The sequence below is a fragment of the Athene noctua genome, chromosome 3, assembly GCF_965140245.1.
Source record: "Athene noctua chromosome 3, bAthNoc1.hap1.1, whole genome shotgun sequence".
Taxonomy (NCBI): Eukaryota; Metazoa; Chordata; class Aves; order Strigiformes; family Strigidae; genus Athene; species Athene noctua.
This window is the reverse complement of record NC_134039.1, coordinates 29,532,310-29,546,915: the sequence shown is the minus strand read 5'-3', so window position 1 is coordinate 29,546,915 and position 14,606 is coordinate 29,532,310. Positions and strand designations below refer to the sequence as shown.

Here is a 14,606-nt window from a genome sequence, read left to right as displayed (position 1 = left end):
CCTGAGAGGGGCTCTCATGCCTTTAGAGGGGCTCTGGTTTCCCTGTTCCTGGGAAAGCCTTCTCCGTGCTGGACTTGCCCATATGCTCAGCATATTCTGTGTCATGGCCCCAGACTGCCCCCCTGGCCTCATCAGCTTTGCTGGCAGCCGGAGGGCTGTGTGACACAGGCCATGCCCAAAGGTGGGTGGTGGTGGAGGGGAAGGAGCTGGAGGTGTCATTTTACTGCTGTGCCTGTGGGACATTGTTTTGGATAGCACAGGAGCCACAAGGGACAAGATGCTGAGCTCAGCCCTGCTGCAGAGGTCATGGACCCGGGTGAGATATAAACTCAGTGGTGATGCTGAGCCACAGACATTGAAAGGAAGGTGTCAGGCCCTTCCACACACTCTCTGGTGTTGGTGTACCTGTTCCTGTGAGTGTCACTGGCTCTGCAGCTACCTGGGGAGTAGATTGCCATTGGGCATCCCCAGTGGGGATGCAAGATGGAGGGTGGGGGGTGCATGGCTGGAGGAAGAGGGAAAGGGACTTTCAAGAGTAGAGAGAGTCTGGTCATGGTTCGGGGAGATGGGTGTCAGAAGTGGGCATCAGACCCTAGTTTGAGACGCTGGGGCATATGCAGGGTACAGCAGGGGACACACAGTCCTGCTTTGGGGAGGCAGGGTGGGGTTAAAGGACAGGGGCAGCAATGCAGAGCACTGCCCACAGGAAAGGTCTGGGGCAATTCCTGGAGAAACATCGTTCTTCCCAAGAACAATATAGGACCCTGCACCTTAACTTCATCATAGCCCATATCCATGCCACCTTCTCCTCCCACGAGAGCGCAGGGCTGAGAAGGGCTGCAGAGATCAGGCTGGACTCTCGCAGAGGAGCGGGGTAAACCATCCAGCAACAGGTTTGTTCTCCCAGATCAGCTGTTTGATCACTTTGGAGGTGTCCCTGGCGATGCCCTGGTGAGGCAAGCTCAGTGTCAGAGCCAGGGCCGCCCCCTCTCCATCCTCCACCCTCCTTCCTCTTCCTCCCCCGGGGCCGGCGCCCCGCCCCATGCCCGGAGGAGGGACCTGGGCCGGGGCTGGGTCTGGCAGGGAGCAAGAGCGGGCTGCATCGGAGGGAGCAGGTGGAGAGACCGTCCCGCCACACGCATGGCGCCCAGCCCCTTGCTGGCTTCTACCACGCAGCCTCCGTCTTGGATATGCAGGCTGGTGTTTTCTGGGGAACTTCTGCCTTCGGTCCAGACATCCCACCGATGGCTCTGATCTCCTTTGCCACCCCCTCGACCCCCAGCCTGGGACCCTCGGCCTCTCTGCTGGGAGTGGGGATGCTCACTTTCCTCCTGGCAGACTGTGCCAGCCACTTGCCAGTCGTCTCAGTATTTTCCCATCACGTGCACCTGCCTCGCTGGGTCATCAAGCCTTCTTATCTGTGGAAATTTCCCCAGCTTCACCAGTACCCTTCAGGGCTGCTGTCTCTTCAGCTTTCTGGTCTTCACCCACCCTATTCCTTGGCCACATCCTATTCAGACCTCACTCTTGTCTGGTCCTACCCCTTCGGAAGCTTCGAGAAGGGTGGACAGCTTCACTTGGAAGTACAGGCAGAGGTTGTCCTTATTCAGTAGGATACTGGCTGTGGTGGGGACAATTTGGGAGCCATGGGCCGTCGGCTCATCCATGGTCTCTCTGGAGCTGCAGTCTTCATTGTCAGCGTGGCTCTCCTCTCCGTGCGGCACCGTGGGGCTCAAGAAACAGCTCGATACCCAGGGCTCAGGGAGGGGAGTTCAGAGAAGACAGAGCAATGGAGCAAAGCAAGCCCAGAGGGAGGTGGTGGTAGGGGGCAGAAGGACCTGCAAGTTCATTCTCCAGAGGGATACAGGACTGAGGGAAACCTGACGCTTGAGGACATTTTCATAGCTGTGAAGACAACCAAAAGATTTCACCAGAGCAGGATGGAGCTGCTCCTGGACACATGGATATCCCAGGCCAGAGAGCAGGTGAGTGTGTGGATTCAGACTAGAGAGGGGGCGTTTGGTAATGGGGCAGGGACGGGGTGACATTTGGGGTGATAAAGGCCAAAGGAAGGGGAAGCTGAGCACTGCAGTCCCACCCAGTACCTTACCTTGTTTCCCTTAATTCTCAACTTCTGTTCACGTGGAAAGGGGGATGCTACCCAGCAAAATGTTTCAGCTGTAGCTGCTTCATGGGAAAGGCTGACAGAGGGGATGAAGAGCTTGTGTGGGCTCTCCCCATGAAGACTGGGAGTACAAGTGCTCTTAGCAGGCATCACCTGCCTCTAACCTAAGCCTGAATCTTTCAGCTTGAGGTTTAACAGATTTAATTTCCTTTTATTAACCAGTAAGACCAAGGGCTGCAGACTGCCTGGGCCACATCACACTGAGAGCACAGACCATCCTGGATCTGTATGAAATGGTGGTTTTCTACCTCCTCGTGCACATGAGTCTGCTAGGTTTTGAGCTGAGCGGCTCCACCTGGCCCTAAGTCATGATGGCCACATTGCGCTTGAGCACCCTTCGCTCTGGGATGGTGTGGTGCTGCGGGCAGGAGAGCGAGGCAGGAGGACCTGGAGGACCCCCTGGTGTGCAGCAAGAGTGCAGCCCAGGTCACTTCCCAGCACATCAGCACAATCCATACCTTGCTTCCTTGGGCAGATTCCCTCACGTGCATGATCTTGAAGGGATGTGGGGGAATTTGATTTTTAAAGTATTTTTTTTTACTGGGGGTCTGATGGTTCCACCCTTTGCTAAAGCAGAGTTTGGAGAGTTTCCTTCCTGTTAGAGGAACTGAGGTGGGACACCACGTTGGTGGTGCTGTGCAGGCTAGCTTACTGGTGGGCAGAAGTAATCCCCAGAGCCTGGGTACTTTTCTCCCTCCCTCTTGAGCTGGTCCTCAAGAAAGGAGAAATCCTGTGGCTGCCCCCAAAGGGTGGGGTTTTTTTTTTGCCTCTGCCTGTGTGTGATAGGCACCTAGAAGACAAATTCAGGCCTCAGCAAGAAAGGGGGGCGGGGGTGGAGGTATTGGGTAGGAGAGCACTTAAAGCAATGCAGGGTTTTCTGGGTAAGGGTGGTTTTCCGCTTCATGGTGCTGCAACTGTCTGGTCTGCTGCGGTTGTCACAGGAAGCTGTGTCCTATTTTGAGCACACTTCCTCTCCTGTCTGTGTGTGTCTCTCAGCATCTGAGATGCCGTGCTTCCTCCTCCAGATGCACTTCTCTCTGCCTGACCTGAGCACAGCAGCTCTTTGGAGAAACCAAACCCAACCTCCTGGCTGCAGTGACATTAAGATATTGCAGCTGGGGCTTTTGGAGTGGGTTTTTAAGGAGCAGCTCCCCTTTCCCTCCTTGGGCATTTGACAAAGAAGAAGAGGTGCCTGGCCATTCTGCTAATGACAGAAATTAGATACTAGCTCCCCAGATTCATCTGATGCTCTCTGTTTGTCAGGCAAACAATGTCCAAACCTAGGAAGAGGCGTTGAATTTTCCATGCTGCTGTCAGCCTCTAGGAAAGCTTCAAAGACTGAGCAGGGGAATAGGAAGGGTAGAATGGGAGTGTCTGTCACTTTTAAACAGTGCTTTTTCATTGTTACCTATTTCTCTTGCAAACTCAGTGTTCTCCTCCCCCCTACTCAGTTTTCCATGTTTTTCTTCTGCTTTTTTACTAAATGGTCTTGGAGGCAGGGGAGTGGGGGCAGGGAGGGAGGTAAAGAGAATTACATGAAAGTCAAAAGCCTTTTAAAATTTTTTTTTAAATATACTGCTGCTGGAGGGGTTTTCTGGAGGTTTGACAAATCGATAATATAGAAATCTTGCTTAGCTAAAATAAGAGCTCTCAATTTGCAAAGGACATTTAATTGTTGTGGAGCCAGGGATAGGGCGCCAGACCTCCTATTATTGCATCTTTAGGGAGAGGTGTAGGCTTTAAGAGCCAGTATTGGAGATATCCTGGTCTACGAAGTGCTGATGTGCAGAGACTGCCTCCGCCTAGGCCTGACCCACCATCTTGCTGTCTTGCACTTACTCATGGCTGGAGACCGATTTGGTGGGTCCTCCACTGCAGGTGGCCAGTGGTGAAATTTTAGTAGCTGACTGTGCTGCTGATGCCAAGCCTGGTTTCAGAGCTGATTACCTGCATGACGTCCTCCCGGAGGAAGCAACCCAGACCTCCCAGGTCAGGCTTAGGTGACTGTAACAGGAGGCAGGAACAGCTGTGGTTTTTATGGCTAGGATGGGCTTCATGGGAGCCAAATTAAAAGTCCTCTATGTTGGACTCTGTCAGGGTAGATAATAAGAGAGAGAGAGACATTTTCCCTGAAACTGCACTGTTTAAACAGAATAAAAGATATGCAGTTAGTGGGAGGTGAGTAAGTGCGAGATGGGCACTCTTTGCTGGACCATGCTCTGCCTCTCGAGAACTGATCCACAGCAAACTTTCCACTGGAGCTTGATGTGGAAGTCATTTCAGTGAAAGACTTTTTCCTCAGAAAAGGTTCAGTCTAAACAGGAGTGTCAGTTTTGATGATTGTTTAGGCTGGACAGCATCTTGGGGTGGAATACATTCTTGTCCCCAGTAGTTCTGATGTAGGTAAGTCTAGTTCTGGTCTGAAATCACGTTTTGTTTGGTAAACTGATTCTAGCACCTCCCCTCCTTTCAGAAACCCCCCCAGACACCCAACTGATTGAAATGAAACCCATCCTGAACTGACTTTCACGTTTTCAATGTTGTGAACATGCTGTAGATTCTGAATGTGTTCTCTGGGCTGGACACAACCATAACTCTGCTGGGCTGTTTGCATTTTGGAGGGGGTTTCTTCTTGGAGAAGGGATACCCTGAGAGCCTGTGAGATGAATGTGGCCCTGGATTGTCAGATTCCACGTCTTTATTCCCTTTTCCTGTTTTTTTTCTTGCTAGACTACTTTCTCAATTTGGGATGTGGAGGTTTCAAGGTCTAGTGTTTATCCATTGCATGGGCTTTTATGTTCACAGAGAGCCGCCAGGCAAAAGCTGTTTCACACCAGTGGTTCCATATCGCTGCTTGCACTGCCATCCAGCAGACATCCTTTCCCACCCAGCCATCTTCTCCACTCCAGAAGGGAGGGATGCTTTCCATGCTGCATCCCTCCTCAGGCCCTGAAGTAGCATTGATAGCCATCCTGGCTCAGTTTCACTGCACTGAGGCACCACAATGGGAGATCCTGCCCCATAGATGTTCTGGTGGAGAACAGGAGGGTGAATATGATGGGGAGGCTGATTCTGTCTACCCCATTTGCCTGCAGGGGCACAAGTGACACTAGGTGTTCCTCTGCTCGCATGTCCCCAGCAGGGAGAATAGATCCAGCATGGCCAGAGAGACTTTCTGAATCTCTCCGTTAGTATGGACAACAGTGTCTGATGTCTCCTTGAGAAAGACCTGCATAACTGGGCAGGTTTTAGCCAGTGTCCTTCTCTCTTTTTCCCATCCCAGCCATTGTGTGTGACTTTGCTGAGGGACACATGGCAGTGGTCACTTGGATGCCAACAGCAGCTGCTGTTCCAGGTTACCCACTCTCAGGGATGTAAGGGATGGAGACACAAGGATGCAGGCAGCTGCCTGTGTTGTTGTGATCTCCCTCAGGACAGGGCCAGGGCACCTCTGGAGTACTGTAGCCAGGTGTGCCATAGAGATCAGAGTTTGGGAGAGCCAGAGAAATCAGATTTGCCTAGTCCCCACACTCATAGCCCCCTTTTCCCAGTTATTTTGGACATGTTACTTCATCCTTGGGTTCCCACAGAAACATGTTGGGTGTCTGCAAAACACATTTCCCACCATGCATCAAGAGGAAAGTGGGAACCTCGGAATATTTCACAGGTAGAAGATCTGGGAAAAGATGCATATTCCTATTTTAAGTCAATCAGATATGATGTTTATTAGACACATGATTTCTAGTCGGTTTTATATCTATAAACAAGTAATTTCCAGCAACGTTTGTGGGTTTTTTTGAAAATGTCAGAAAGTTTCAACAGTTTCAGAATTTTTTTTCTTAAGATGAAATATTGCTTATAGTGGAAATTTCTGTCTCTGACTTGCTGGTGAGGGAAATTGTGCCACTGACAAGCCCTGCCTTGCCTGAAGGTTGTGATATGGTCTCCTGACCCAGAGCCAGGACTACCTGATATTTAGTTAATTGCTTCTTGTCCCATGATCACCTTGAAAGTGGTTTTAACTAAGAGACTTTACCAGGGGGGCGGGTAGGAATGTGTGCATGGCCCATTGCTGCGGCTCAGCTGCTGGAGGGTAATTCACCAAGTTGCTGTAGCGTGTACATTTGAGATCATGAACCCATCCTGCTGTCTCTGCTCAAGCCAGGTGGTCTCTGAGGGTCCTTCGTTATCTTCTTTTCATGTGCAGAACATTTCTCTTGCCACATCCTCCTGATGGGGGCATATCTCCCAAATGCTGTGTGGATGTGGGGAGACATAGACGCTCTTGTCTCCTTGCCAGAGTCTTTGGGAGCAGTGATGGCTCCTGGACCTCTCATCTGCCTGCCTCATCCCCTTTGTTCCTGCCCAGGTGCTGTGTTTAACCACCCTGTGGGCAGCTGGTAGAGAGACTGTTTATGGCTCATGACTCCTTTTTGATTTTATGAAAGCTCATTTTCTGCCTGAGGAAAGCTTTTCTTCACCAGCCCTGATCCCTGCCTGGCCCTGAAGAGGGGGAGATATGCCACATAATAGTAGAAAGGGGGATTAGAGAGGCCTGGGGGTGGAGGAAGAGGAGGAGGCGGGAAACGGCAGGAGGCTGTGCACACTTAACACAGAAACAGATGTTCTCCTTTTAACCCGAGCATCGCTCAGTCAAGGTGCTTTTGTTTTTCTACCACCAACACCTAAGCGAGGGCTCCCTCACCCCACCACTTGATGCCACAGGTCCCCTTCTCCCTGTTCCTAAGGTGGCAGGGATGGGGGGAAATGAAGTTATACAAGCACTGATGATTGTCCCATGCAGGAAGGGAGAGTGTGGCCATCCCTTTGCTCAACTGCTGCCTGGGAGGGGGACATGGCAGCAGAGGATGAAGAGGGGTGACCATGGCAAGTGTGTCCAGCTGTGGGGAGAAAGGAGTGGGTGGTCAGGAGCAGCACCAGCTCCAGCCCTGAGAGTAACCTTCCCTTGTTTCCCCAGACCTACGTCTTCACCGATGAAGAAGATGATGCCCTGAAAAGGAGAATGGGTAACGACCTGTCCTATAACACCACCTCCCTCCACCTTCAGCCTCTGAGCTGCCATAGCCTTGGGAGGGGGTCCAGCATGAAGGTTGGCTTTCCTACGCCAGCACTGCCTCTTGAAGCACACCCCTTGCCATGTCCCATGGGAGGACCCCAAGCTGCAGTGGTGATGATTTGGTCTAGTTGGCTTACTCTGGGGCATGTGGCCAACTAGAGGCAGGTTGCCTTAAAGCATCCGTGGGTGGAAGCAGCCCATGGGAGAGCCCTTCAGCCCCCACACCCTGGCTGGAAGTGGGCAGGGTGGAAGTGCAGTTGGCACGTGTCCTAGTCGTGGCCAAGATGCTTGGCTTTCTCCAGGTTTGATCTCCTGGTAAGGGGAAGGATGGAGCCCACATCACTGCAGGCTCAGATGCTTGTTCAGGGGGCTGCGAGGAGGTTGGCTGTGAACAAACCCCTTGCCTCCCACTCGGAGGTCCTCCCCATAACTGTGTGAAGTGGGATGGCCCTGACCCACAGCTTTCTCTCTCCCGGCAGGTGACCATGCTATCTTCACCAGCTGCTCTGCTGAGCACAGTCACCTAGCCCTCTCTTGCAAGATGGCCGCCGAGTTTGATGCCTTCTTGGCCAGCGGCCGGAGGTGAGACAGGACTGCCACGGCAGGACTGCTGAGAGCAAGAAGCTCCCTCCTTACTGAAAACCTCTTGTGTCTTTGTTCCTGTCTCCCCCCAGCTGGTTTTGCCATTTGGATGATGACAACTACCTGAACCCTCGGGCCCTTCTGAAGCTCTTGTCTTCTTACTCTGCAACGTGGGACATTTACCTGGGGAAACCCAGCCTGAACCGACCTATCTGGGCCTCTGAAATGCTGCCAAACAACCAGATGGTACAGTCCATGGTGGTGCTGTGGGGGCCAATGGGTTGTTTTTAGGGCTGTAGCTCATTGGCTATAGATGTACCCCAAGGAGAAGCAGGTACCAAGAGCAACAGGCAACAGCTGAAAACTCACCAGTCTTGTCTGAACATGGTTATAGGTGTTGACTCAATCCAGTCTACCTAGGGAAAGAAGTCCACATTGCTGCTGTGCCTTTAGATACCTGTCTGCCAGGAGATAAGCCTGCCTTAGACAGCCCACCTGCTGTTGCCAGCAGGAACTTGGCTGTTCCAAATATGAGGAGGTCAAAATCTATGCTGTACTGCTGGCAAGTTCTTCTTCTGGGCAGTAGTCAGGGGTCTGGGGTGACAGTAGGGTTGTGTTTATCCTGGCATCAAAGCTGGGTTTCCAGCATTCCTGTCTCAGGGAGTATGGTATTGTCTGAGCCTCTGTCATTGATTTTCTCTGCTGTTTGTCTCCAGAAATCTGTGCATTTCTGGTTTGCCACGGGAGGGGCTGGATTCTGCATCAGCCACAAGCTGGCAAGCAAGATGGTGCCATGGGCCAGGTGAGTTGTGCAGCTGGTGAGTATGGGAGCCTTTGGGGATGAGGAACACCACCGCACATTAATTCCTGGCAGTGTCAGATATGAATTTGTGTATGTGATGTTTGCAAGGTTGTTTGCAAGGGTGCAGAGTGCCGCATGCTACACATCTGCAAGCATGTGGGACTGGAGAAAGGATGTAGTGTGTGGGTCTGCCACTGGATTAAAAAGAGGCAAGAGCAGACATGTCAGCAAACATGATCGTAGGATGACATACTCCTCTCCCCAGCTCCTCTCAGCTGTTGGTTATTCCCCCACACTCCTTCCCATCCCTTTCAGCTTCCTCTGGCTCTTTCCATAAGTGCTTTCCCTGTCTGTCTATCTCCTTTCCACTTAATCTGCCTCTTTCTAACCTCCTGTACCTCACTCCTGAGCTAATTTCCCATTCCCCCAGTCCAAACCCTCTTCAGCTTCTTACAGTGGCCACTGTCACTTCCTCAGCTTGGTGCATGGAGAACCAGAGGTAGATCCTGGGGTTTCTTGTTAGCCCAGCCTACAAGATGTTTTCCATGATGTCCTAGGTTATATCACAGGCTATATACACATGCACTGGTAGGCAGTGGCTGTGCTGGCTTTAGATCTGTGCATACCCAGAAAGACAGATCTGATCCAGACCAGGTGGCTGGTTTAGCTGAAGCCCATGATATGTATTTTATGGTAGACCCAGACAGGAGGATGGTCTATGATCTAGGGTAAAATGAAAGTGTCATGCATACATAATGCATAAACTGGCATAAAGTCTGCTACTACTGTGTGAAAATGCTTAAAACACATCTGAACTGGCTGAGGGGTGTTATAGTAGACAGCACTTCATGCTGTGTGGTCGCTTCCAGTTACAGAAGCCTTAAAATTGGGTTTAGCCTGTCATCAAAGGATGGCCAAGCGTGTGGTGTTACATTGCAGCATGGATGGCTTATTCAAGCTGCATGGGATGGTCCTGTTTCTTCTTCCTCCTGGTCCTGGCTATGTGGTCCCACTGTTTCTCTTGTGCTAGTTTGTCTTACCCCTCAGGGACTCAGTGCAGCTCTGCAAACAGGTGGAAAAGTAGCTCAGCAAAGACTGCCAGCTCTCTGGATCAGCTCTCTGAGGAGCTAGATATGTATCAGGGACAGCACCCAACAACTGGTGGGACAGCATGGCTGGGAGTGGTCAAAGAGCAAACACATTCTGAAGTCTTCGCAGGTGGGACTTGGGGATTTCTTGCCTAGTTCCAAGATTTATTCTGGTTTTCAATTAAGTCCTTCATATATCTCCCACCCAAGTGGATACCTATATGCCTCCATACCCTTTTCCTAACCCATGCAACCCTACTCTTTTCCAGTGGCAGGAACTTCCTGAGCACTTCAGACCTCATCCGTCTACCAGACGACTGCACTGTGGGTTACATCATTGAGTGCAAAGTCGGTGGGCAGCTGCTGCCCAATCCACTCTTCCACTCCCACCTGGAAAACCTGCAGCTCATCCCTGCCTCTCGGCTCACACAGCAGGTGAGGAGGGGAGATGAAGCACGAGGGAGGAAGAAGTGAAGGGGAGCTTACAGACACATTGCTCCGTTGGTGGCACTGATGTGGGTTGAATCAATTGTCTGCTCTTTGGAAGAGGCTTTCCTGACAAATGCTTCTTTGAAATAAGGTGCAGATGTTGCCTGCAGCACAAATGCCAGTGACAGCGACCCTGGAGTCAGTGGTGGGGAGCACATGTATGAGGACTGATGGAAGGATTGAGGGCATTCGTGGGGGGATGTGGCAAAAGAAAAAGAAAAAATGATGATTGTTTGGAGAAGGGTCTTTGACATGTCACCATGTCTGTCTTGTGTGGGGAGATAACAAGGGCTGTAGGGCACCTGGAAAGGCAAGGACTAGCACAGTGGACCATCATGGGAAGGAAGTCAGGAGAGATGTGGAAGGCAGAGGCCAAGCCAGGAGAGAAGGAACCAGAATGGGAGCTTCTGTCACCCAAAGCAAGTTCCTTGCTCCTGAACTCACCTCATCTTCCCTGCTCCTTTCTTACCGCTCCTCTTTGCAGGTCACCCTCAGCTACAGTATCTTTGAGAACAAGCTCAATGTTATTGAACTCAGTGGCCCTTTCTCACCCCAAGAGGATCCCTCAAGGTACAGGGCATGAGTGCTCTGGGTGTTGCTGCATGTAAGCCCTCAGACTGGGAGGGGGAAGCAGCCAAATGGGGTGCAGGAGGTCTAGAGAGAGGACAGAAACCTTGCAGTTACATGGCTTATTGGGTGAGGGGCACAGCAGCATTAAGGTGTGTGTGAATGATTACAAATTTTGCAAACCTTTTTGGATAAGTGGAAGGAGAGGAGTACCAAAACATTTTATTTGGACAATTCCTGAGCCAAAAGTATTGCTGTTTATTTCACATTTTGAGACTGAACAAGCTAACCTTTTACCGCTGGGACAGGAACAGAAATGTTCTTTTAAAATCCAGAAAGGAAATTCTGCTTGCTTTTTCATTTTTTGTTTTGCTGAGAAAACTGAAGGGGAAAAAGAAAAAGGTTCACTTCAGGCTGACTGCAAACAAAAGTGTTCTTTGATTTGCTTTCTCTGCTTTGAGTGAACAAACCTAAAGTTGTTATTTGCAGAGCATGGCTAGGAAGCTCCTGGCTGGAGATAGCAGGGGTGGGAAGCAGCTAGGCAATGAAAAGAGAATCAATAGTACCATGATGCAGTGCCCATCTCCCTGCCTGTGATCAGGGTGAGCTGTGGGCGTGGGCTACGTGGGTCAGAGCTGGGTTCAGGTGTTGGAGGGAGGCTTGGCTGCTTAGCTTTGCTGAGAAAAGAAATTTTGAGGTGAACAACCAGTGCTAGAGCTCTGTAGTACAGGGTGGGCACCTGATGTGGGATGGGACATGAGAGAGAGGTCTTCCATTCTCCAGCTCTGTGCTGGTGTTAAAACTGTCACCTGACCTTCCTTCTCTCTCTCCCCAGCAGGTTTCGATCACTCCACTGTCATCTCTATCCTGACACCTCCTGGTGCCTGCAGGCTGTTGGCTGGTGATGCCTGAGCCTCAGCTAACAGTGGGTCCTAGTGGCATCCATTTACCTTGTGCATGTAGGGGTGGGACACTGAAGAAACTCGCTGTTCCCAATTTCCCCTTTCCTATGGTAGTCTTGGGGTTATGGGATGACTTTTTTCGTCCTCACTGAATACCAGTGACACAGGACAAAAGATGAGATCTGTACCAAAGATGGATAACATAGGATTGACACATGGATGTGCTTCCCCTCTGTTCTCAGATGTGCGCAAGGGATGGGAGCAGTATGCCTTCCCGAGCAGATCAAGGACTGGGTAGTGACTGCTGGGGACCTGCTGCTGCTGCTTGCTGTGGATTCATCTTGCTGGACTAGAAAGGCCCTGGGTATGGGTAACCCAGTGCCCAACTGAGGAGGCTGATACTGTTCCATGGCTCCAGCTTCTCTGAGCAGCCCTTCCTCCTCCATATCTGCCTGTGCTTTTCCCACCACCCACTCTTCCTAGCCACAGGCCCGTGGCTGAGTCTCTGCTTAGTCAAGGTCTATAGAAATGGAAAATGTGATCATTTCTGTGCTGAATGAGTGCTGGAAAAGCACAGTCCTTGCTCAGCAGAGGGGAGATGGGCAGGAAGTACAAAGGATCAGGAATTCCCCCCTCTGCCAGGACAAAGGAGAGGGTGTGGGGGAGCCAGGAGGAGACAGAGTCTGAGATGAGGATGGTTCCTTTACTGAACATTGAAGGCTTGATCTTGTATGGCATTGCATTTTTCCTTTCTTTTTACCTTCTTGAGATGGAGTCAGGATAATCTCTTGCTCTAATTACCAACCTGTCGTCTAAGATTAGACTACAACTCCTACCTGTGAGAAAGGAGACATAAAGGATTAGAACTGGCTGAAAGAAAGGAGAAAGGAAGAGATGGAGAAGGAGTGCTCAGAAGCGGATTAGAGGTTACAGCTTTATAATCTTCTTCTCTGTGCCCCCAAAAAATTAAGTCATGAAGGAATGGAAACAGCCAGGCAAGGAGCTTTTTATCTCTGTGTTTCTTTCCTCCAGATGCTAAGAGCAGGTTTCTGCCTTCCTGCTGTTCCTGCTGAGTGCAACATGGGGAAGGAGCAGGCCCAAATAAGTTAAAAGCTTTCTGGCATATTTGCGGAGAGTTCTTTTCTCAGCACAGAGCTTGGCATGAAACCTGGGCAATTCTGCTTGCTGGTTGAATGAACTCTGGCACCATTTTGTCCTTGTACACATGGTTGAATGACTGGGGGAGAGTGTTGCAGGGAAAGCTGCAAGGCAAAGAGACTGTTTTAAATGGCAGTTGGTGCCACAAACAGGTATTTCTCTTTAAAGAGTGTTTCAAAACACACTGCTGGGATCTGTGAAAGATTCCTGTAATCTCCAGATGAAAGGACAGATGCCCTTTCTCTGAAGAGCTACTCAGCTTTGATGCTGCTGATGTGAAGCCTGCTGCTGGTGGGCTGGAAGAACCAAGGCAACTATCACTGTGCCTCTACCATTTTGAAAACTGGCCACCCTGTTACCTCCTCTCACTCCCCAAGCACCAGCAACTCCTGCACAGCACACATGAGGTTTAAAGGAAAGGTGTCAGAAAGATCTTCCAGCTCTGCAATGGGGGATCTAGAAATGAATGAGCACTTTAATTTCTGGAGAAGCAGAAAGCAGGAGCCCTTTCAGCTGTTTTCCAGCCTGGTCATTCTTACCATCTTTTAACCAGCTTGTGAAGCAGCAGAGACCCCTGCTTTCTTCTCTTGCACAACATGGCTTTGAACTGGAAATTCATCTGGAGAAGGGACAGTGGCTAGCTGATGCCAGTGACCATTCCCTGAGTCATGCAAAGCACACAGCTGTGCAACCCTAGGAACCATGTGGCTCAAAACAGAGACACCCAACTGTTGGACAAAGATGCAACATAAAGAAGTCATGCCTCACAGGGCAAATGGTTTGGTTTGAATTCAACCATAAGATGAAAAATGCTTCTGTGAGAAGAAATCAGAGTCTTCAAGAGAAATCTACACTTCCAGGATATCTTCTTTTTTCCCTATTCATACTTTAAGCTGTTGTTCATCAAGACTTTGAGTTAAAAAAAAGTCCTATGTGTAGATGTCCTGGTGACAGTAAAACCAAAATGCAATTCATGTGCCCAGAGAAAGAGAAGAAACAGCAGCTTTACTTCCCTGGAGAAAAGCAAAACAGAGGAACAGGAATCTTTGTATCATGGCCTCAGCAGGTCTGAATTGACCTGGTGCCTTTTGCATGGCTGAAAATCAGATGTTAAATGGGTAGAGTCCTTCTGTGGCTGCATGGGGAGCAGTTTAAGTCTGGACTTTGTTGCTGAAGCAGTTACGTGCCACTTCTGTGGAAAATGTCTTGTCTCATAAGGAAACCGAGAACAGTTGAGATGTCTAGGGCAGGGCATCTCTTGGGTTGTAGAGAAATGAATGACAGAAAAGTCCTGTTATGCCTGTGACGACAATGCGCTAGAAAGAAAATAGCTTCTCGAAGTCAACAAAAGAAACCAGGTTTTCTCTAAGAACAGAGAGACAGCTTAAGGGAACATTCACCACATGAAATCTGATCAACATTAAAACCTGAGTTAAAATTAGTTTCAGGAATGGTTCCTACCCCTGGGGCTTGCTGTCAGATGTTGTGATTTTACAGTCTCATTTTCCTAGTTTATTAAAATGTTTAGCTGCTTGGGAAAATGAGAAACAATCTCACGTGAAACTTTTCAAGGGACTGTCTTTTTTTTATTCTCTTTCATGATTTTCTGATATGACAGTTAAAATTTTTGGAAAGGTTCCACTGGGTCTATTAAATTGGTTTGTTTTGGTTTGTTTGGTTTTTTTTTTTCCTCTTTTTTTATATCTCTTTCTCCCTTTCTCAATCTCATGCTCCCTTTTCTCATTGCAGGAAAAAA

General features: G+C 49.9%; 1 protein-coding gene across 1 annotated transcript; it reads left to right on the top strand.

Moving 5' to 3' along the window:
- Positions 1-1,646: 1,646 nt before the first annotated feature.
- MFNG (MFNG O-fucosylpeptide 3-beta-N-acetylglucosaminyltransferase) lies at positions 1,647-11,695 on the top strand. Its single transcript, XM_074901345.1, has 8 exons — positions 1,647-1,985; positions 7,164-7,212; positions 7,742-7,844; positions 7,937-8,090; positions 8,561-8,646; positions 10,004-10,169; positions 10,708-10,793; positions 11,629-11,695. Exons 1-8 carry the CDS (start codon positions 1,647-1,649, stop codon positions 11,693-11,695), a joined length of 1,050 nt encoding a protein of 349 aa, XP_074757446.1.
- The last annotated feature ends 2,911 nt before the right edge of the window (positions 11,696-14,606 follow it).